General features: G+C 38.9%; 1 protein-coding gene across 1 annotated transcript in view; it reads right to left on the minus strand.

Moving 5' to 3' along the window:
* Nucleotides 1-19,723, minus strand: part of tmcc3 (transmembrane and coiled-coil domain family 3) — a 63,515-nt gene extending 43,792 nt beyond the window's left edge. Inside the window, exon 1 of the mRNA XM_028011785.1 lies at nucleotides 19,459-19,723. Within this exon, the coding sequence (XP_027867586.1) occupies nucleotides 19,459-19,503 (45 nt within the window). The 5' untranslated portion in view covers nucleotides 19,504-19,723. The remainder of the gene's footprint in view (nucleotides 1-19,458) is intronic.
* Between the last annotated feature and the right edge of the window lie 3,585 nt (nucleotides 19,724-23,308).

Genomic DNA, 23,308 nt, shown 5'->3' on the forward strand with positions numbered 1-23,308 from the left:
TCTGGTACATACGTACGCCGTCCGTCTTTAGCCTGTACGGGGCCCCAGGTCACGTCTCTCGCCAGTCTCTCAGAAGAACCCTCGATGTCAAAGGTTTCTATTTCTTTCTTCTTTCCTCGGTGCTGTCCTGTTCGGAGTGTCTTATGCCCTGTCGGTGGTTGCTTTGGGTCAGAGAAGATGCTGCCGTGATCACTCTCTTCTTCTTCTTCTTCTTCAGAATGTTCGATCTCCTGTTGCTCTTCTCCTTCCTCCGAGTCGCTGATGTCCTCATACTGTTGTTGTCGAAGAGGTTCCCTCCTGGGGGAGTTCAGCGGTTGAATCTTGGCTGGTTTCATCGGTCCTACTTCTCTCTGGACCGTCAGCTGCTCATCCTTGACTCTGTCCGCGTTGGGTTGCCTCAGTTCACTGCTGCTTCCCTCGAATGAGAATTCTTTGACGTATCTTGCTGCGTGGGACTCTGGCCCGACTGGTGCTTCCCTTAACTTTATCCTGAGTGGCTCCATAACCTTGGCCTTGCCGGTCTGGGTGGCGTTTGAAACTTCACTCTGGGGTATTTTTAAGGGATATTTCTTGATCTCCTTTGCGGGGTGGCTGATGCGGCATTGTTCCTCCATTTCAGCTGCCATTCGTACACCTTGCTCCGTACGGAGTCGATGCATACGGGGGTCAACCACCACCACTACCTCTTTGAACACAAAGAAATGACTGTTGGTCTTGGCTATGTTCACCACTCCATTCTCTGTGACCGATCTGGCGGTGTCCTTTGGCAAATCTGCCGATCTTAGTCTCTGCACGCTCACCATCACCCTTCTCATGCTTTCGTTGCTGGCAGTCACCAGGCCCCTTTCGAGTCCGTGCCACATCTTCTTCCGATACTCCTCCAGACTCTCTCCTTTCTTGTAAACATCAATTGGGACCAGGATTATGGCACCATAAGGAAGACTGTAGCCCTTCATCATCACTACGTCTCCTCTAGTTTTTTCACTACAGGAAGCCTCCAACACCTTTGAATCTTTTTGGTAATATTTCCCAGCTTGGTTTTCAAGGCTGTGTCGAAACTTTCGATTGTGGATCTTGTATTTATCATTGGTGAACACAATCAGCCCGTCACCTTCAAGGTCCCATATTCCTCCAATAAACTGGTAAATCATGAGCCCGGATTGCAGCCTTAAGCTGATGGTCTCTGATGGTATTTTGGCCAACTCTCGGGTGCTCCTCCAAACATCCGACTTTTGGGTCTTCTTTTTAGGGCGGCCGGGGTCCCATAGCTCCTCATCCGATTCCTCCTCGTCCTCGTCGGAGCTGCTGCCCGCTGGAGTCTCCGTAGGTGGCAGTGGCTGCCTCCTTTCCGTGCTGTGGACTCTGGGATGAAACCCGAACTCCTGACCCCGTCGAGGGGACCAATCCCTGGCCGCTTGCTCCAACTGTTCCTCAGTGAAACCGTCGATGAGCGATCCCTCGTGATTTTCCTCTTCTGACTGCTCAGAGGGGATCTCGTCGTTCCGCGATGCTCCCGGTCGAGCTGGGATGTCGTCATCGCCGTCCGTCAGGTCTATCAGGTCCTGCTGATCTTGCTTCGGCTGGTTAGTCGGTGTTGTGGCTCTGCTGGGCAGTCGAGAGGGGGCCTCAGCCACCTCCGATTCCGCCTTCTCCGGGGCTCGCTCCTTTCTTTTGATGCCTTTGTAGGTTGACAGTCTCTGCTGGGCTTCTTCACACTCTTTGTACTGGCTTACCCCTCTAGCTAGCTGTTCTGTCAGGATCCCGTCGATGCCCGCTGCCTTTGTGGCTGTCTTCACTACTCCGTCATACTTTCCAGAGGGGCTGTAGACAATCCGCAGCTCACCAGCGGTCCATCCCTCAAGGAGCTCGGCGAACCATTCTAGCCACTCTTTAATCTCCAACTTCTTAGCAACTTTCACTGGGCATTTGACGACCCCCAGTCGGTGGCCATCGTTAAGTCGGGAGCAGTAGTATATCTGGGTCCGTATCATGTAGTTCATTATATCCCGAACCTTGTTCTCTTGGGTACTATAATGAGATTCGAAAAAAGTCCTTTTCAGTGGTCCAGTCCAGGAATCCAATCCATCACCGATTAATATCAACATTACAGGAAGTTGTGATATAGCAGTTTGGGAAAGACGGGTTTGATGATCTTCCCCGTCTTGGCTGATGTTGCTTGCCCCTTGTCCCTTTGCTGGCTCTGGCAGGGGATCCAGTTCCCCTCTTTCTTCTTCATTCATAGTTGTCTTTGTCTTCGAGTTGCCTATCCCCCAAAGCCTCTCTTTGCGCTCTTGAGTAGGGATGAGTCCAGGCTGTGTTGGCTACTGGCTTCACTGTCTGGATACTATCACTTATCCTCAGTAGAAGCTTTCCCTCACCTGCATGCTATACAGTTACTGCAAGGGTTGTGACCGACGGCCTTATCAGTCACTGTTAACTCTACTCCCTAAGAGTTAACGAACCAAGTGAGCTATTCAGAATCACACATCTGTTTTTACTGACTTGGTGTATTAGGGCCCGCCTACTTGGCACCGCCCCACGTTGGGCACCATGTTCGTTATCCTGCAATAGCTAGCCCCGCCCACTTCATCACAACCCTCCGGGACTGACTACTGACCAGTTCTCTGTCTAACAGGTCCGGAAAATCTCTAAGACCTGGGTATTACCCTAAATGAGATCTATAAGAGATAATCTATTCAAACTGGTATCGAAAGCGATTCGTCTAGCTCTAACTACCTCCAATCCAGAAGTTACGACCCTTTTCAGTTAAGAAACAGTCAGCTGAGTAGCCCTCACAGCTGCATAATTCCAATAACCACTCCTGTTAACGGTAGCTCGCTTTCTAAAATATAACTTGCTCTTGGAACCGGCTAGATTAAATTTAGTGACTTGGATGTAAGTCCCTGGGTCATTATTTTACTCTCGCCAAAGGAAATTATGAAGCCTCCTTTTCACTAGAACCATGTACCTTAGTTTTACCTTTATTAAAAGAACTGAAAAATGATTAAATGACTCAATTAATTCCAATGTCCACCAACCTCATTAGAATTTTAGAGTAAGAATTTATTAAGCAAGCTTAAGCAGGGATATGTGACATACAAATCAATAATCAATTGTATATAAGTCAAGAGCAGTGTAATAAGATCAACATGTACAATCATACCCTCCTGTCTCTTTCCCTAACCTATGTCGCAGATTCTGAGATAGCTTTTTAGGAAGCGAGTTCAACTCATACCCAGTTGGTGGTGGATCTTTAGCAACAGGAACGTCCGAAAACCTTGGTCTGAGTCTTTATCCTTTGTGTGAAAAAATCCTCTTTAGAATAGAAGCAAAGTAGAGAGGGCTCAATTGCTTTTGAAAACCCAACTCTTTTATCCCTCCGGGACCTTTGTCCTTTCTCCAAGTCTGTTGCAATGTTTGGGTTGAGGTAAGACCGACGATCGAATCAGGAACCCGGGTTGGACGATTGGAACTTGTCTCCCTTTGGTGGCACGAAGCTTCAGCTTTCCCCGTGGCTCCAGGGTGTGGTCTGCTGTTGTTTCCTCGATCTGCTTCTTCGTGTTAGCTCTACTTCGGTGCCGCAGACAAAGAACAAGAACTTCTCCTTTTCCGTCTGCTTTTATACAGTTCTCCGCCATGTATGTGTATGGGGAGTGTTAGTTTACGTGGTTTCCTGAACATCTGCTGATTTCACGGAAACCCCCGTCGGCCCCTCCTGTCTGCTGGCTGGGATGGAAAGTCCCGTCCTTTCCTCAGCGTGTTGATCTTAGCCAACCATACCGCTCCACCCATCCTGTGCGTCTGGCCATCTGTTCAGAACTGCTTGCGACAGCAGGAACTCACAAGTTCCCCTTCTCCTTTTTCCCCTTTTCCTTTTAACATTAAAAACTATGTGCTTTTCTCTGATTAACTTTTAAACACAGTCAAATATTAAAAACTATGTGCTGATTTCCATTAAGCATTAATCATAAGCATTAATCACCTCTTTCACTTATTATAAATCATCAAACCTTAATCATTTCATTGTTGTCATGTTATTACAGATCATGATTCGTACACTTCAGAATCATTCAGTGATTACTTACATACAGTCATTTTACCTATTGTATTCATACATGTCCAACTTAATCATTATCAAAACACTCAATCATTATAAATCAAAACACAAGATTGCTTTATTTCCTTCAGGCCTTCATGCACCTTTTTCTGCGTGTACCTGGATAGATCTCAAACCCCATACCAGTTTTCTTGACAATAGTAAACGAGATTGCTGTCTCAATGTACTGTACGTCTGGGGTTACAATGAATATATTTGAGTACATTATGTTCTTTTTATAAAGCCAAAATATGGACTACAACAATTTTTTTTAGATCTAACAAACAAATTAAGTGTCTTTGCACAAAGTATGACATCGGTATTGCCAACACCAGCTTAAATTTTACTTGGTATTGGATCGGAAAGAAAATCTGTTGTATCAAACGTCACTACTACTTCACTGACATTTTTGGCACTTTCCCATTTGGATTGTATGGTGTCATAGAAAGGATAATAAACATGGTAAACAAAATATTGTTCAAACTATTAGTAAGTAGTAGAGTGAGAATTTGAAATATAAACCAAAAATGTAAATATTAACCAGGACATTGAGCTAATCAATGTAACTGACTCTAACCTCATTGTGGGAGATATCAGCCATTTCAAGTCACACTTTAATAGAAATGTCATACCAGCATCAGGTCCCACATCTTGCATCTTTTGATTTAGCCATCTGACCATGGAAGATCAAAATAAGGAAGGTCCGTAGCAGATGAAAACATGCCAGGAATTATATGGACACAAACTAGTATTGTCTCTGCAATTGTTACAAGTGATACATGTCAACTGTTTAAATATTAAACTAGAATTTCCAGTACACTCTCCCAACTGTACAAGTATATACTGTAAGTTCATGTTTTGAATTTTTTCATTGACAATAACACAAGGGCTTCCATTTGGACACAGTCTGCTTTAATTATATGAAGAGATTTTGTTAAGCAAGTGATTTTTTTTTTTTTTTTGCTTGAAATAAGAAGATTTTACTTAGACAAAATAAGTTCTAGACTTGATGTTTGATTTGTAAATATTGATATTCTAGTTTCTAGTATATATTTACTCACAATAAATCAAATTAAATCAAATTTTATTTGTATAGAACATTTCAGCAGCAAGGCATTTCAAAGTGCTTTACATCATATCAAACACAGAAACACAATGCAACATAGAACCAATAATCAAAGCACGACATTAAGTAAAGTTCCATCAATAAATTTGTAATTGATTACGTTTCAAATACAATCTTAAACAGGTGGGTCGAGATTTATAGGAAGTCAGTGTTTCAGCTGTTTTACAGTTTTCTGGAAGTTTGTTCCAAATTCAATAGATGCTGAAAGCTGCTTCTCCTCGTTTGGTTCTGGTTCTGGGGAGCAGAGCAGACCAGAACCGGAAGACCTGAGAGGTCTGGAAGGTTGATATAACAACAGCAGATTTTTAATGTACTGTGGTGCTAAGCCGTTCAGTGATTTATAAACTAACAACAGTATTTTAAAGTCTATTCTTTGAGTGGAGGGACTTTAAAACTGGTGTTATGTGCTCTATCTTCCTGGTTTTTAGTTAGAACGCGAGCAGCAGCGTTCTGGATCAGCTGCAGCTGTTTGATTGATTTGTTGGACAGATGTAGAAAATAAGTAATATTTTCTTAGTATCAAGCTTTTATATCTTACTGAGATAACTAAGTACAAAAACACTTAAAATTAGAAAAATATTCTAACATAAAAGCCTCTTGGTAAGAAAAATTAACTTGTCAGAAAAAAAACAAGCATAAATCTCCTTTATTTAAGATATTTAATCTTTCTAAGATTTCCCTTTTTGCAGTGTTTAAATTGATTAATTACTAACTTCAGAGCTTCTCTGGTTTGCAAATCGAAGGTTCATTAATCTCCAGTGTTGACGTCATTCCTGCTCTGCGACGTCACTGCCTGCATCGGTTCCTTTACCTCTGGGTTTTACAACCAGCATGTGAGGTGAAGACCAAAGTGAGAAGAGAAAGTGGGAGCTCATTGATACACCTTAGTCAGACAGGAAGGGAAACTCTCCAGGGCAGACTGTGTTCAGACATGACCACCAAATAAAACTCAAACACCAGCTTTAAACAAACATCCATATCAAACTGCAAGTGGATATTTATGTTTACGAGATAAGAGAGGGTTTATTCAATAACTCTTTAAAGAAATTAGCATTCAAGACAGATGAAACCTGCTGTAATGTCCTTGTAATTTTAAATTCAGTCACCGCTGTGGGAATGTGTCGATATCCTGCAGAGCACAGCAGCAGAATAATAAAACTCTCTGCTGGGTGGATGTTAGCATTAGCATAATTCCTCTTTCATTCCTGGTGTCAAACAGGCTAAGGACAGATTTCTCACATGTTTAATCAATGAAATGAAAAGAGAGACATCCACTCATAGCATAACTGGAGTATTACTGGAGTTAATACATCTTAAAATAAAGCAACATTTTCTCACTGCAGCTCCTTTTTAATCTCTCCTCAAATGGCATCACTCTTAATAAAGCTGCCAAACCTCTGCGCATTTTATCATAAGTCAGTGCCAGACATTTAATTTTCTTTCGAGACGTTCCTTCCTCTCGTGTGAATTTCTCTTCCTGTCCTTATTGCTGCTGATCCTATCATTCCTCTCATGACTTTTCATTTTATATTAAACTGAGGTCTAAAAATATATAATTCATACTTCAATACCGCAAAGTTCCTCCATCTCTTCGTCTCTCATCAGAGAAAGTGTTGATTTCTCACATTTTGAGTGAGAAGTTATTTTTCTAAATGTCTCCGCAGTGGAAAAGATATTTTTCTGTTACATCCTGGGGCGGTTAAGAAACACGGCTGACTCATGCTTTTAATGTCAAACTGTGGGTCAAGAGCTGGTCAATTTGTAATCAACTTTGCTGCCCTGCAAAAATCAAAGAGGGACACTTAGAAAACTTTGGGAAAAGACACTCAAGTTGTCCAGAATTAAGTAAAAGTCACAAGAGGAATAAAATCTTTCCAAAAAAAGTAAATTTTTTTTAATTTACTGTACTCTTCAGCAGTGACCGTATGTTTGCAGATTTCAGCAAAAAAAATTTAAGACTAAAGACTGTTTTAATACCAATGTTGACTGACGCGTGAGCTTGAAAAAACAATAAATAAATAAAAGGAATGCTTAGCAGAGCTGCATTACAATCAACAATAGAAAAACTCTTTACGGCCTTAAAACTCATAATGCCAAAGTTAAAAAAGTTGTTTTTTTGCAGCTAGTCTCATGTGTGTTAGCAGTAGAAGTCAGCAAGTGTTAAAAATTAACATCGTCCAAACAACTGGCAATTAAGTTTTACTCCTTATATACACAAAAAAGCTAGCTAGCTAACTCGATAGCTAGCAAGGCTAAATTAGCAGCTAGTTAGCGTTAGCCTCAACCTCCTCAAGTCAAGCTAACGCTGATGCAAATGAGCAACATTATAATCTGAAGCCTCCAGTCTACAGTGCTTTACAAAAGGTCTTCACTCCCCTTCTTCAATTTCTTCGCATATTGTCAAATTAGGGTTTTATGTGATAGAACAACACAAAGTGGTGCGAAATTGAATATTTATTTTCAAAATATTTTAAAACTATAATAAAAATCTGTATATGGAAAATTGGGGGGGGGAAAGCTTTAAGAAACACAAATTTTCAGTTTGTCATAAATCATGTAGGGGCACAGAAAAGACAAACAAAAAACGTTTTGACAAAGAAATAAAATTAATTAACTAATATTTCTGATGATGATGGTTTAACGTATTTAGTTATTTCATGACAGTCATGCTGGCAGCTGATTAGAGCAGAAAATGTCACACCAAGGGACAGTCAGAACTGACCAACTCATAGTTTTTACAGATCATCCCCAACTGTCAAGCCCATAATACTGAAAGAAAAGGCCCGTTTATCTATAAAGCACATTTCTGCAACAAGACAACTGAAGGCACTTTACATGATGAAAACAGAAGTGACAGTAAAGGGAAAAAAAACTGGACTCCACTAAAACTAATTGGATGAGTTTCTTAATATCTTACTGAGACCATTTAATCCTGGAATAGTGATGGAAAGCTGACTTTTTAATTTTCGCTCTGTGTTTTTGAAGGTACAGGTCTGAGATTTCAGTAGCTCCTAGCCTAAAAAGCAACAGATTTCCTCTTTAGGTCCAAAAATAATTACTTCTTTTTTCTTTTTTTTTTGTTTTAAGAAAGGTTATGCCACATCTACACTTTGATTTGTTCTAAGAATCTGTTCAGGGCTTGAATAGTTAGCTGTGTATCATCTGCATATTTCTGCTCCTGGTCAAAAACAACCAGTCAGGAGGAGGGTCAATCAACCTCATGTACGCATTGCTAAATGTGCTACTGGTGGAAAAACAACTTAAGGTTACAGAAAAACAGTTTATCTGCCATGAAAAGGCAGACACAAAGAGTGCTAACGAGCATTAGCATTCATTGCTAATGCTATGTTGTGGTAAACTAGCCTAGCAAAGAGCAAACAGGATTGGCAGCATTAAGACCCTCTCCCTGACTCTGATTGGTTGTTTCTGACTGACTAGTGTATTTCTGTAGTTAGCACTGGGAGAATGTTTTCACAGGTTATCTAACTTATATTATACTGTCGTAAAGATAATTTCAACAAAAATGTGAAAAACATATTTAAGTGCAGCTTTAAAGCACTAACATGACAAAAAACAATTTAGAAAATTAGAAAAGAAATTCTTTATTTAGAATGAAGCTGATTTTTTAAGATTGCTTGACACAAAAATTGCCACATTTGTGAATCTTGGCCTCCAAACTACAAAGTTTCCACCAATATCCAATTGCAGCAGAGACTGGAGGTTGGGGATTAGAGAAGACTTAATATTCTGGGCACTCACATGTACGCCAGGCAGAAATAATCAGTCTGACATGATACCATCAAGCACTCAGAGGTCAGCTGTCCTGTCTGTTGTCCAACATCACTAAATCCTTTCCAAGAACACCTCGTCAGCTGCAGCAGACGAGGTGAGAGCGTTGGTTATCTGTTTGTGATGGCGCCTGTCATTGGGTTTGATGTAGCAGGTAGAGGACAAAGAGGCTGTGAAGTTGATTTGTTGGAGACCAAAGCTAAAAGTTGAAAGCTGTCACACTAGGTCAAAGTTTCCATGTTTCATTCTTATCTGGACTAACACAACATAGTACTTTAATAAAATAAAGAACTCTGATTTACATAGAAAAGGGAGCTGAAACATAAAATCCATCAGGTTTGCCTTGTATAAATATACACAAACATTATCCTAGATGTTGATAATTTTTCTATTACTTTTGTCTGCAAGGTTTCCCCCAGAAATCTTGCTAAGCCTGGTGGTTGGGGCGCTCGGCAGTCATTCATCCAGCGGCCCACCGTTAAAAATGTTAAAAGTTGACAGGAAATTTGAAAATATCACTTGATAATTATGTGTTATCGGAAGATTAATATCTGAACACCAACTATAAAGTCTTAAAAAATTCAAACATTAAAAAAATAAAATAAATAAATAAGCAATACTAAGCCTGGTAGGCAGGGGCATAAGTAAAGCCTGGTGGCCCGCCAGGCTTATAACACACTGGGGGAAACCCTGTGTCTGGATGTGGATTCTTCACAAACCTTTGAGTTTACTGAAAGGGTGAATCAAAGAGTAAAAGTTATTGAATGTTTGTTTAATTAAAAGAATCCTTTCTGTTGTACTTTCTGTATTTTTAACAGGCAGTGAAAATGTCACTATAAGGTTTGTTTAATGCATCAACCTGCCACCCTTGAGCCAGAAAAAAACTTTGTGCCATTTTTTATTGTAGTTAAGGGCCACAAATGGCCCCCAGACCGCACTTTAAGCACTCCTGAATTAGTGGGAACCGTATCCTCCACGTTTCTGTTAAACTCATCCTTCCATTCTCAATTAAAAAGCAACCAGAAGAAGAAGAAGCTCCACTGCTCCTCCTCCTCCTCCTGATCCTTCTTAGCTCTTTTCAATCTCCACAATAGTATTTTGCTCTTTAGGTTCCCTCCTCTCCAGCCGACTCTTTTGTTCCCACCATCAGGGGAACTAAATCAGTGGCTGAGCCGGGGGATGTGGGAAAAAGGCTAACGGTAAATTTAAGCAGATGCGTCTCCATTATTCACTCAGCTTTATATGCTGGAGAGTTTTATTTTGTTGCAGTATAAGTGACCTTGATACAGTTGTTGTGGAGAAGAAAACAGGGGAGAATAAATCTGGATTTGAATGGGCCGAGCAATGACAGTGAGAATAAAAGGGGTTTAAATCTGAAGAGTTAAAAAGAAAATGCTCTTTAAACTTAAAATTATAAATTATGTCCATGTACAACAATTTCTTTAATAGATTGGACAAGAGGATTTGTCATCTCTTGAACCCGTCATCTACATATTTTTAACTTTTTGTCATGTTACAACCAAAAGGTTTGATGAATTTTATTTGGATAGAAAACCAAAAGTGTGAAGTAATACTCCGATATAAAGTCAACTGCAGTATTGGTGTGTGTGTAACAGGGTTTTATTTGAACAATATTATAAATGTGACGAAGTTTGCCAAAATTTATTTACTTATTCTTTGAATTTATTTTGTTTAGGTAACAAGTTGTTTCTTCAGATATTTATTAGTTTTAAGTTCTGTTACGATGCTCTTGACAGTTGGTGGTCACCATAGCAACGGTAACTGACAGCTCCTCCCCCATTTCCTGTTGCCGTCGGTAACTGTGGCATGTATTAGAATCAACTCTGTGTTTTCTTGGGGCGTGCTGTGGCGGCGTAGTGGCTAGCGCGGTCCACGTTTGGAGGTGTTGAGTATTCGTCGCGGGTTCGATTCCCGGACCCGGCGATATGTTCCGCATGTCTTTCTCCTTCTCCCTTTCCTGTCAGCCTACTTTCATTTAAGGGACACTAGAGCCCACAAAAGACCCCCTGGAGGGGAAAAATACTCTGTTTTCTTTACAAGTGTCTTATTTTATCATATATTTTAGACAAATTAAATGATATTCAGTGTTTCATGAGTAATTTAGCTATGTTTTGTAAACGTTTTTAACTGTTATTATTATTAATGTTGTCAATTTTAGTCATGTTTAATTTTGCAATTACTGCTAACTGGTAGCCATTGCTTTGTAGTTTGTTTAGGGTTATTTATTGTACTTTATTTAATGTATAGGGGCAGAAGCTGCTGGACTGATGTTAACCACCAACTTAATTTTCTATTACAAAGAACCTGAATGTGTTTGCTGTGAAGTTAACCCACTGGATCTGAGACGAACACAGAAGTGTGTAAAATGCCACCAATTTTAAAAAAAACTAGAGGAAATAAATGTTACTGTTCCAGCTGATTTGAGTGCTGTTTACACTACACAATGGCTACTGTAAAATAAAAGTGTTTTGTTGTTGACTTTATGTCCAGAAATAACTTGTTGCCTTTTTGTTGGTTGTGAAGGAGGCTCTACTAATGCTTTTCAAAGATGTGCATTTGTATAATTGCGTTTGTTTGGATTAAAGTGACAAGAGGCCTGAAAACAGCCCAAAGAGGCAGAACTGACCAGACTAAAACCTCATTAACTCAGAATCATTTTGTGCAAAAAAAATGTAGACCTATCCTAACCTGTCCAAGGAAGCAAAACAGGTCACCTTTAAACCGCTTCAATCTGTATGAACTATTCATCAAAGGAACAGGGACCTGCAAAGAATTTTCTGTTACTACATTTATTCTCACACAACGTGGCCTTTCTTGGAAAATAAAATTGCTTTTTGCCATTTCTGTGGGTTCCTGCTGCTTCAGCACTCAAGCAGTTTCACTCCGTCTCTGACAATCGCTGTTCATTGTTATGCATGAAAAACCTGTGGCTCACCTCGAGTCAATCTGCTCCAGTAATCACATCTCAGGTCATTACAAGCCCATTCAAATAGTTTCTTTCAGGGAAACATGACGAAGGTCTGAATTTATTTCATTTCACATCAACAGAAATATGTTGACTCCTTCAACATGTTTAAAAATCAGTGGAATAAATAGAATCTATTGACAAGAAGCCGCTTAAAGTTACTTTTGTTTAATCAGGGGTCATAATGAAATGTTTTAAACCAATTTTTACATGCTTTCTGATATCATTAGTCTCCAGAAATAAGCTGTCAAGACATTTTCAAGCTGTATAAAAAGAAGAGCTGGACTTTTTCAGCCGTGTTTCTAGAAAATAAAACAATTTAAGCTGATAAAATAAATATGAAAGCTCCTGTGAAGTCAGAGAAATTGAATTTCTCATCAATCTCAACATCAAGATCCAATATGGCTGCCATGAGCAATGTGGATTTACACTTTTGAACGTCGTCTCAAGCACAAATACTGCTCTAGAAAAACGTCTTTAAGACATGAATAAAAAAGTGTCACTTGTATCACTAAAATGAGCAGTTACTTCATTTAATCTTCAAATTAATTCATATTTATTGATACCATAATTGAGCAAACAGTGGAGAAAATAGTAAAACTTAATTCCAGATAGTTTTGGAGGTTTTTAAACATCATTAGTTGGAATTTATCGTGACAACAATAAATCAGAATTCTTATGGTACTGAGAAATTTATCACTATAAATGATAAACAATACGATACATGCCCACCCCTTCTGCCATGTGTTTAAAGCTAGTATTAGCTGCAATACATTATTTGCACTTTCAGTTGTTTTTATCTCAATGAATCATTTGCACAACCTCTTAATTAGAACAAGTTCCTTCAGTTAAACATTTCTCTTACACTGACTTTAGTTGATTAGTATAAGCGAGGCAAACAAAAACTGAACGGCTTTGTTCAACTCATCGCTAAAACTACAGAAACACTACAATCCTTAAACAGAAAATCAACATCATTGTTCACAACGTCTTCTGTTTGCTGATTGGCCGGATTGGCCATCGTGAGAGAAATCCAACTCAATGGGAGAAATCCCAGACAAAGCAGTGAAGGGAGATGAGAATTGATAGGAATTGAATTAAGACTGGTAGTCCTAACAGGTCTAAAAAAGAAAAGTTTGGTCTGATTTAATTCCTGAAAGTAGGGAAAAAATAATTATGCAGAGTGTGTACACATCGGATCTAAATTGTATTAAAATATGCTGAGGCCTGAGTCGTAACCAAAACTATTTGTTTAGCTTTTATTCACAACTTTAATATGCCAAACCCTGCAGCTACACCACAGCATAAGCAGATGTGACCCTTTGAGTTCCTGAATGCTTTCATAGGATGCTGAGGGCACCAGAGGCAGCTTGAAATAAACATCTAAAGGGTCAGGCTTTGAAAGCATGCGGGGGAGGTTTGCTGGGACACCAGCTTTCATGTGTCGCTGTCCCTTTGCAGGCCCGAGTCACAGCCCACTCGGCACCAGCAGCTTGTGACATTTTAGCTGCTTTGTCTTCTCTTCCAGCGTTTTTAAAACCCTTCTGTGGTTTTATTTCAACATAAAATGGCAAACGTTAGGATATGGAGGATAATGAAATTGGAAGATAGAGATTTGATATTAAAAAATGAGAGGTCAGAGATAAAAATATACTGTTTAACAGACTGACATTCAAAATGTCAGAAAGCTAAGCAGAGACATCGCCAGCATGGTGAATAAACTGTCTGCTAATTACAGAGATGGCATCATCTAATTGAGGCACTTTTGTGCAACAAAATCAGTTCAACTAGGTTAGTTTTTTGTTTACTTGTGTCTCTTTTACAGACAATGCTAATTAACAGAATCAATACTACTTTATTTTTATAGAAAGTGCTCCTGGATCACTATTTTTATTTTTTTTTTACCCCTCCAAGGGGTCTTTTTTGTGGGCTCTAGTGTCCCTTATATGACAGTGGGCTGACAGGAAACAAGGAAGGAGAGGGGGGAAGACATGCGGCAAATATCGTCGGGTCCGGGAGTCGCGACGGCCGCGTCAAGGACTCAAGGCCTCCAAATACGGGTTGCGCTAACCGCTACGCCACCACGGCATTAACCAATGGAGATAAGTTAGAAAAGACAAGTTGGGGGATGTACCAAAGATGTACACTGAAACTGCCTCTGTTTAAAATACCAAACCTTTTCTAGTCGGTGGCTAGAGGCTACGAGAAAAAACAAGGTTATATGTTAATGAAGATGAAAACACACAAACACACACATGGCTGTGTCGCTGTTTGACTCAACTGGACAAGTCAGTGAATAAATCCTCTTAAATGCAGCATAATGCTGCTTATACATGTGGATAGAAAATGCCCTTTTTCTCTGTAGCTTGGCCAATTTGAGAGAAACAGTGTTGAAAATCACATTAAATTATAGGAAACTGGATTTATTGGTTTAGATGATCAAAAAATGTCATTTTATAAATAGTTACTGCGATGAAATATGGCAAAGGGATCAAAATCACAACAAAGCTATCCTGGTGCTTTTAGATTATTTTATCACTTTCAGGCATAATAATTATATGATCACATGCATCTAATTTTGACTTGTTTTTTATTATATATAATCCTCATGTATTATATATACATTAGAAATATTGCTGCTATTATTATTGTGTAGGGTTGACATTAGTGTCATAAAGATAAAAAAATTAAAAATAAATTAAAACATTCTATATATGTTTTTAAATAGCAAAAATAAAGAATTTATCTTACTTTCAAAAGCTTAGATGACTCTTCTAAATAATTTTATGCTTCTTTAATATGATATATCTAGTTAAAATCTATCTAATTTAGTTGGGTCTAAAAATTTTAAATGAACTGCTAATTGCTAATAGCTAAACATGTTACGACAATGTAATACTTTGTTGTAATTTCTGAAATGGGTTATTGAATCTGTAAACTTACATTTAATTTAATCATTTAATGGTATTTCTTTTCTTGTCTTTCTTGGTCATGATTTTAAAGACTAAAGCAATTAGGAAACACTTCAAGTTAGCAATAAGCATGCTAGCCAAGGTACAGATAGCATTTAGCTAACGCTTAGCAGCTAAATAGACAGTTTTCCCTAGATCTGAGAACAATTTTAGTTAAAATTTATTATGTGAACACAAGCAAATCTCTAAATAAAACAGTTATGATTTGTCACTCAGTGAAATGTGAATACTTTTTTTCTTATGATAGCTTAAATTTGTATTTTTCTTTAGCTTGAATAGCTAAAGCTTTTTATCTATAATCTAGTGTTAGATACGTTAACAGATGGTTTCTAAGGCAACCAGTCATGCTGTATTTTTATTCTTAAATATTTTTATGAATGTAGATTGCTTTTGCACAGTGAAATTTATGTGACTAATATCTTTTGAGATTCCCGATTTACATAATTTTTTCCACCATGTGGATGTGATGGACACCCAGAGTGAAATGTCTGGACAGCAATTACTGTAGCTGGAAAAATACCGTATGAATAATTAAGTGAAAGCAATCAGTGAGGGAACATAATGGATCAGAACCAGCATGAAATGTCCCATTTGTGAGAGAACATAATAAGTTTGTAGAAGAGTGACGCAAAAATGTGAGGCCTCATTAAAACATCATTTCTATCATGACAATACCAATTATGTAGTTAAAGACAGGATATCATGGTTAATGTTCACTTTTATCCATAGAGGCTTTAATTTGATTTTGATTTGCAGGTGTTTAAAATCAAATCAGCAGCTTGTAGTCCACCAAGCAGAAAAAGTTGCTTTGTTCTCCTTCTGAATGCTAATTTTGAGTTTGGCATCTCCTGGAAAATATCAAAACGATGACTCAGGCCCGCATGCAAACTTGTCAAGCAATTAAAGCGTGCTCAGGTTTTTTCTGTTCCTTCCTGAGAATGCTGATCTTAAGCTACAGGTTCGTTCCTAAGCCGACGGGGAAGTTCAACAGGAAGTGGATCGCGACAATTTTCCCCAGAAGCCTGAAGCAATTGACAAACAAGTTTGACCTCACTAAAAGTGAAACTCGCAGGCAGGAGAAGCACTTTACTTAATCAAAAGGAGTTAAAAAAATAAATGTTTCCGGTTGAACATAAAAACCTCAAAGAAAAGCAATAACTCTCAATTAACACAAACACGCAAGAACAGAAGAAAATGTCTTTCTGTCTCTCCTGGACAAATGTATTTAAATTATCCAATAATTCAGCATCTGATGGACAATAACTGGATGAAGATAAACTTTGGTAACGTGATTTGTATCACTAAACTGCACAAAGTAATAGGATTTAATCATATTTTAAAATTTTCAATATTTACAGACACTTTAATTGAACAAACAATTGAAAGAAAATTGCAAATCTTGACAGTACAAAAAAAATTTGGGGTTTTAAAATATCCTTATTTGGACCTTATTGTGATTATAAACTAAAAACAGTATCATAATAAAAAATTTATCACAATACATGATAAACGATACAATAAATGCCTTCCTAATTCAGGGGTGGGCTTTTTTTAATTGTTTTTTTAGATATTTATCTGTAAAACAATAGATGAATATAGAAAATCGCCTCATGCAAACTGTAAAGTACGGTAGAGCACCTATCATGCTGTGGGTCAGTTTCTCTTAAAAACAATCTGTAATAAAATGTTTACCAGTGGCACAAATGGAGAAATTTTATAGTATGTTTGGTCGTAAGAGACGCCTCAGTACCTGTGGAGGTTGAAGAATGGAAAACAAAAAAACAGGAAATAAAGCTTCAACTTTCATCCATTGTACACCAGATCAGATCAGATGAGATTTCTTGGAAACTCTGGCTGAGCTGATAACTGAAAACTCCTCCATATATCTTACAGGTAGCAGAAAATATACACCAGAGGGGAGAAAAGTAGGTTCTAACAGCTGGAACTAATTCTGAATTACCAGGAAGAGCAGCGAGCAGAAATGCTCAGATGTACAGACACTGAGAGGAAGCCAAGAGATTCTTAGAACTATGCTGTTACTTTTGTTGAAATGCAGAAACAAAACCAGATCACTGACTGGTATTGTTCTTAATCAGAGTATCTACAGGCATTGCAAGTCAAATTTATGACTTTTTAAGACCTTTTTAACACCATCTTGAATAAAATTCAAGACAAAAACGGACGGTTGATGGATCTTGCTGTACTTCAATCAAGCACAGCAAAAAGTATGAACCAGGCTTTTTGCTTCTCACACTGCAGATGGCGCTCTACCATATTTACCCCCAAGTTTTTTTACTCTGAGTAATCTCATATGCATTGGCAGTAGAAGTCAGCCAGTGGCAAAAACAAGCATAGGAAAGCTAGCTAGCTAGCAAGGGTATACATGTTAGCAGCTAGTTAGCGGTAGCATCAGTCGCCTCGAGTCACACAACACAACGAAGATGTTCGAGTGCGACTCGAACTTTTGCTTGACAGAGAATCCCAAGAAAAACAAAACTACATTTAAAATTGCTGCCATGACAAAATGTAATAGTTACATTTCAAAAATAAATTTAAGACATTTTAAGGCATTATTTTAGACACAAATTCAAGAGTTATTAAGAATATAGTAGTAGTGGCGTTTTATAACACAATCAAGTAACCATGTTACCTTCAGTTGTTATAAAAATGCTATATATGTAACAAACATGACTTAAAAGAAAATTGACATTGTAATTTAACACCTTGAAATTGGGCCTCTGTCTCTTTAAAAGCTCTGCCTTCAGGAAGTCATCACAACATGGCTCCTTGATTAAAGCTTTAAGAATGATTTACCAGCGTTGCACTGAGAAGTAGCTGGCTTAATGAGGTGTTTGCTAATTGCTGCTGGCTAGTCTTAGTGGAACTAAGTGGTGGAAGCTCTGAAGCATGGAAACTGCAGCTCAGAGGAGGAGCTTCGCCTTGAAGGCGGGGCTAGGTCCACCAGGCATTTTACACAGCTGAATGGTTGCCATGGAGATTAAATGATTTCTTAAACATGCATGAAAGAATAACAGCAACACTTCTGGTATGTTTTATATGAAGGAATAATATTATGACATGATTTAAAGCTAGAAGAAGTTACAAATTTTAAGTTATATTGCCCGTTAACAGGCTTTTCATGACTTTCCAACTGGAAACTGGACAAATATCTATAGCAGTTGCATAATTAATCAAAACTTTTAACTCTTTTTAAATTTATGAATTAAAGTCAAGGCCGGCTTTGGATTCAAGGAAGAAATAAAACTCAAACTATCCTACTTAAGCATGAAAGTACAAGAGCCCACATGGAGACGCAGGCCTGTGCTGCTGACACAATCTCCTCTGTCAAACAGTGAAAAACAGAGATTAATGAGAGGGACGGGCACTGCGCTGCAGAAACAGCCACCGCTGAGGGTTTGTCGGCATATCAGGGTGCAAAAACCTGTGATCACAGCTGGCAATGAAAGATAAATGCAGATCAGGAGCTGACAAATCAGGGAGCGATTAAAAAGAGGCTTCTCTCCTCGGCTGTTTCCTGGTTTGTGGACTGAAGATGACTGCTGGCGTGACAGGAAGGGCCTCATTGTGCTGCAGCAGAGGGTTTACGTAAGCTCTTGGTGTGCAGACATGGACGTGATGCACCCTCTCCGCACAACAATGCAACGTTTTCTTTTTACAAAACAGAAACTTGGTATGGTATTGCTAGAAAAAAAACAATCAACCAAACAAAACAAAACAAAAACATGTGCATCGGAGCCGGCATTCCTCAGCTGTTACTCAAACCGCGAAGGCCAACGGCAGAAGCACTTATTTAGAATGAAACATGGTGAAACTTGTCTGACTCAACTATTAGCTGTTACAAATGCACTTCCTTCACTTTTACTGTAAGTCCATGTAAACGCTTTACTGCACAACTGTAGTAAGAACAAACTTTCAAAAACCAGAATATGATTCATAAAGAAAAGTCTCGTTGCTAGAGTAAATATCAAGTTTGCAATGGCGGGTTTGTTTTTCCCAACAGCAAACTTCAAAAACGCAAAATATTACAAGTATTTTTGTCTAGTTTCAAGAGCAAATTTCTTCGTGCACTTAAAGTAAGAAGAAATGAACTTGAAGTAACTTATTAGCAAGATATAGGAGCTTTAATTCATCAAAACTGGTGAAAAATACTATCAATCAATCAATTAATCAAGTTTAGTTGTGTAGCACGTTCAGCAAAAAGGCAGTTCAACATCATAAAACGAAAACCAGTAACAGCCATTACGTTTTGACATTGTTAAAGGTTTGCTAGATCCACTGAAACATGTTGCTATCAGTGAAATAATCCGCCAGTTGAACTAGTACTTTCTCTAAAACAAGCTCCTTCATCTTGCTAACAAGTAGTTGCAGATTTTGTGTTTTTGCAGAGCAGAGATTTGACTGGAAACCACATCCAGCTAGCGGCAGCAGCAGCAGCAACAACAGAGAGAGTTTTAAAGTGCATTTCTACCTCTGTCACCCAGATGAGCGGGATGGCGCTGTAATTCTTCCGCATCCCTCCTCTCCCTCAGAGCCTGAGGTCAAAGTGCATGGAAGTGCATGAAGCCCCCTGTGGGTCGCTGGCACTCTGAAGCTTCAGTACTCCAACAGAGCAGCAAAAGCAGCAGCGTCTCTCTCTCTCTGTGTTTCGTGTGCAACAGTCTTATTGTGAAATCTTCCTCTCCGTGTGGCAGCAACTATTAGAATCAAAGCGGCTCGGATTCCTCCGGTGGAGGTGTGTTTTCAACATTTATAGCCACCAAGCGCTCTCTCTCTGGGGTAAAGGCATGTTTTTTCCCCCCTCTGATTGCTATCACAGTAGCAGAAACCTGCCAATCAGGAGCGAGCAGGCGGAGAGGACGAGGAGGTTTCAGGGAAATGAATGAGTGCAGGATTCGCTCCCTGAGGGGAACACGTTTTACTGAACAGGACAGCCAGATAACGGCCGGCGTGTTTACATGGCCAGGCTGGACTCTGCACTCCCGCTCAGGCTCGCTGGGACATTCTGTCCAAACCGGGAAGAAGCTGCTTCTTTTTGTCACCCAGCCAACAGAAAGGATAAAAAACGAGTGACATTTTGAGTTTGTCTTTTTTTTGTTGTTCTTAGCAATTCCCCCCGAGGAATGAGTGACTGTGCTGTTGATACAGATTCAAACATCAGACAATAAAACTCAACATTTGTTTAAATTCCTGCAAAGTTTGGAAATTGTGTGTGGGGGGGGGGGTTCTCTTAAGAGTATCGAAACAGCAACAAGAAAATAATAATATTTATAATTTAAACTTTATAAACAACTTGAACGGAAACAAAAAGTAGAATTTTGCCTACAGGTTAAGACAAATGGTTATTTGAGAACCACAATAGGGTTCTACATGCAAAATAAAATGTGATGATTTTGCTAAAGTATTATTTTTAATGTGAGATGTTCTCAAGTTAAACGTTGGATTATTGAAACTGATTTAAACAATACTTTAAAAAAACAGCAGCTGTGTAGTTCTGCATGGCCTTCTGTTTGTTTACATAAATCTGAGTTTATAAGAGATTAACTCGGTATTTTACAGAGGATGGTCCAAAGATAATTTAGATAAAATAAGGAAGCATTTAACCTCATTTGCTCTTCGTCCTAAGAATTTGACTCCTATCGAGGCTGCAGATCGGACTTTCATTTAACACAGTTTTTAACATTTTCATAAACAAAACCATTCTGTTCTACCACACCCTGTAATTTCACTTGCATAACTTTGCTTGAATGTACGGCTTGAAGTACCAGCGGGAAACAATCAGATGTCAAATCACTTCAGCTGACTCCTGTAGTCCAAGTCTAATTTATTTAGAAAGTCTCGTATAAAAAACAACTACCGTATTTTTCGGACTATACAGCGCACCAGATTATAAGATGCAGTATCAGTGAACGGATCTATTTTCATATATAAGGCGCATAAAGCGAAACAAAATACGGTAGTCGGAAAGGTCAGATTTTATTCAAATCATTAACAATAACTGTGAGTATTACACAAAAAAGTGCACTCACTTTTTCAATCATTCATTGTCTACGAATCCATCAAGTTCTTCGTCTTCGGTGTCAGAATTTAACAGTTGGGCGATGGCGGCATCAAGCAAGCCCGGATCCCTCTCGTCATCATCCGATTCAGTCTCATTGCTGTTGCTTGGCTGCTCATTGATGATTGATGAACCGTACATATGAGGAAAAGTGGTTCGCCACCCCAAAACAGGTCTGTCTAGACACCATAGGAAGCTGACTCCACGAGGTTTCTGACCAGCAGAGATTATGCTTCGACAATCAAAGGGAGTGGCTTCGTCGCTTACCAAAGTCGTAATAAAACATACGATACACTGTTCATGTATAAGGCACACCAGAATATAAGGTGCATTGCCGATTTTTCGCAAAAATCGGCAATGCTATACGTGCGCCTTATAGTCCGAACAATACGGTACTTTATCCTAATTGTGCTGCAAAACTAACGTAAATAAAAGACAGAAAGCAAATATTCCCCAAATGTGGTTCATTTACACCCTATTTTATAACTACAGAGTTTGGTGATATGGATTATTAAATTCATACCAGTTCTGATTGCTCATTTCAGATAAGTTTTTTGGCACTACTAGAGCTCCATACAATGTCCGATTGACGAAGGTTCCTGGTCACTGACGTCTGCCCAGCAGCCCATGGACATAAACATAAACTCTGACGCTTTTTATCACACTTTACGCCCAGATGAGTGCAGGAAAACCATTAAAGCAAACCCAAGATTTGGAGAATTAGTCTGGTAAACGCCGAGGAAATACCTCACACTTTCCTCGAGGAGCAGAAACCACTCAGGGGAAAACATTGACTTGTTAGCGATGTCAAATAGAGAGATAACGAGGAAGAGGTTTCACCCTCTTCATTGCATTTCTGCTGCTGGCATAGCTGCCACCTCAGCCAGATGCTGCATCAGCAGTCACAGAGTCAGAGGCTCAAATTATCTGCTCCATTTGCAGACGATGATTCAGACTGCAGTAGACGTAGCTGAAGAGCAGCAGCATAATAAGCCCCTTGCTGAACAAAAAAGCAAGAACTTCAGCTTGGAGTGCGCTGGGAACGTTTTATAATTACGCATCAAAGCACTCACAGCTGATTGTTCTGAAATTACTCTGAGGATTTAAATGCGACGCCTCCTTCACTTTGCAAAACGAATCTCCTCTGAAGTCTGAATACAGATGGGAACGGATCCGTGTTCGCTTAAATGCTGACAGGAGAGGATGCCAGAAGCCTTCAGAGCCAAACTGATGAAGCTTTGGAGACAGGGCTGACTCGCTGACACAGATTAAGAAAAGAGCGCCCCCTTTTGGCCATTAAACGCTAGTAAAACTCACCTTGTGATGATTTTCTTCTTCTGCTTCCACATCCTCCACTGGTTTGAGGAAGAAGCGACAAAAACAGAAAGTCTCCTCATTTAGCAGCTGCAAAAGTCTGAAATTACAAAAACAAACAAAAAAAAAAGGTTTTAACTGTTGGAAAATGATCAAACATTTCTGTACACCAAGTGGAGCAAAAGAAAGAAAACAGTAACAGAATATCGCTCCAGTTTAACTGTATATACATTTCGCTCACTGCCAAGCAACTTTGGTTGAGATTTAAATTTAATTTAAATCTAGAAATTTATTCTAGAAAATACTTGGACATTTTTCAGTTTCAAAACTAGAATTGTTTTTTTTTTGTTTTTTTTTTACAAAATTTCTGAAATTAATCTCAAAATTACTTATTCTTATTTTCTCGCAAAATTTTGACTTTTCGAACTCAGAAATTTCCAAGTTTTTTTCTAGAATTTTTATTTTAGATTAATCTCAAACGTTCTGAATTTTTAGCCTAAATTCATATACATTCACACTGGCCCTACTGAGCTGAACTAGCGTACTTTAGCTATAAGCGGAATCATTCACAACAATGGGGTAAAAAGGCACACCTGTAGATGAATCTTAAGGCAAGTCAGACTCACCGTTTGCTTATGAAATATGAGAAAATCAAAAATAAATCATCAAGGATATCAGATGGAAATCTTTGGATGTCCATAAGTCTGGTTCATCCTTGTCAAAATGTTTTGAAGTTAATTTCATCGGTTCAGTCACGCTGAAGTACAAGTAGCGTTCTCGCGAGATCTTGTGATTGGTGGTTGAAACTTCGCGTCGAAGTGGCGTTTGATTCGCGAGGCGCCATCTTGTGGCTAATGGCTCCTTGTAAATACAGGTGAGGTTTTTTTTTTTACTCCTGCATTTGATAGCGGTGTTAGCTTGAAACAAGTGACTGTTTGAGACTCTTATT

Source organism: Xiphophorus couchianus, unplaced genomic scaffold (assembly GCF_001444195.1).
Source record: "Xiphophorus couchianus unplaced genomic scaffold, X_couchianus-1.0 Scaffold1000101, whole genome shotgun sequence".
NCBI lineage: Eukaryota > Metazoa > Chordata > Actinopteri > Cyprinodontiformes > Poeciliidae > Xiphophorus > Xiphophorus couchianus.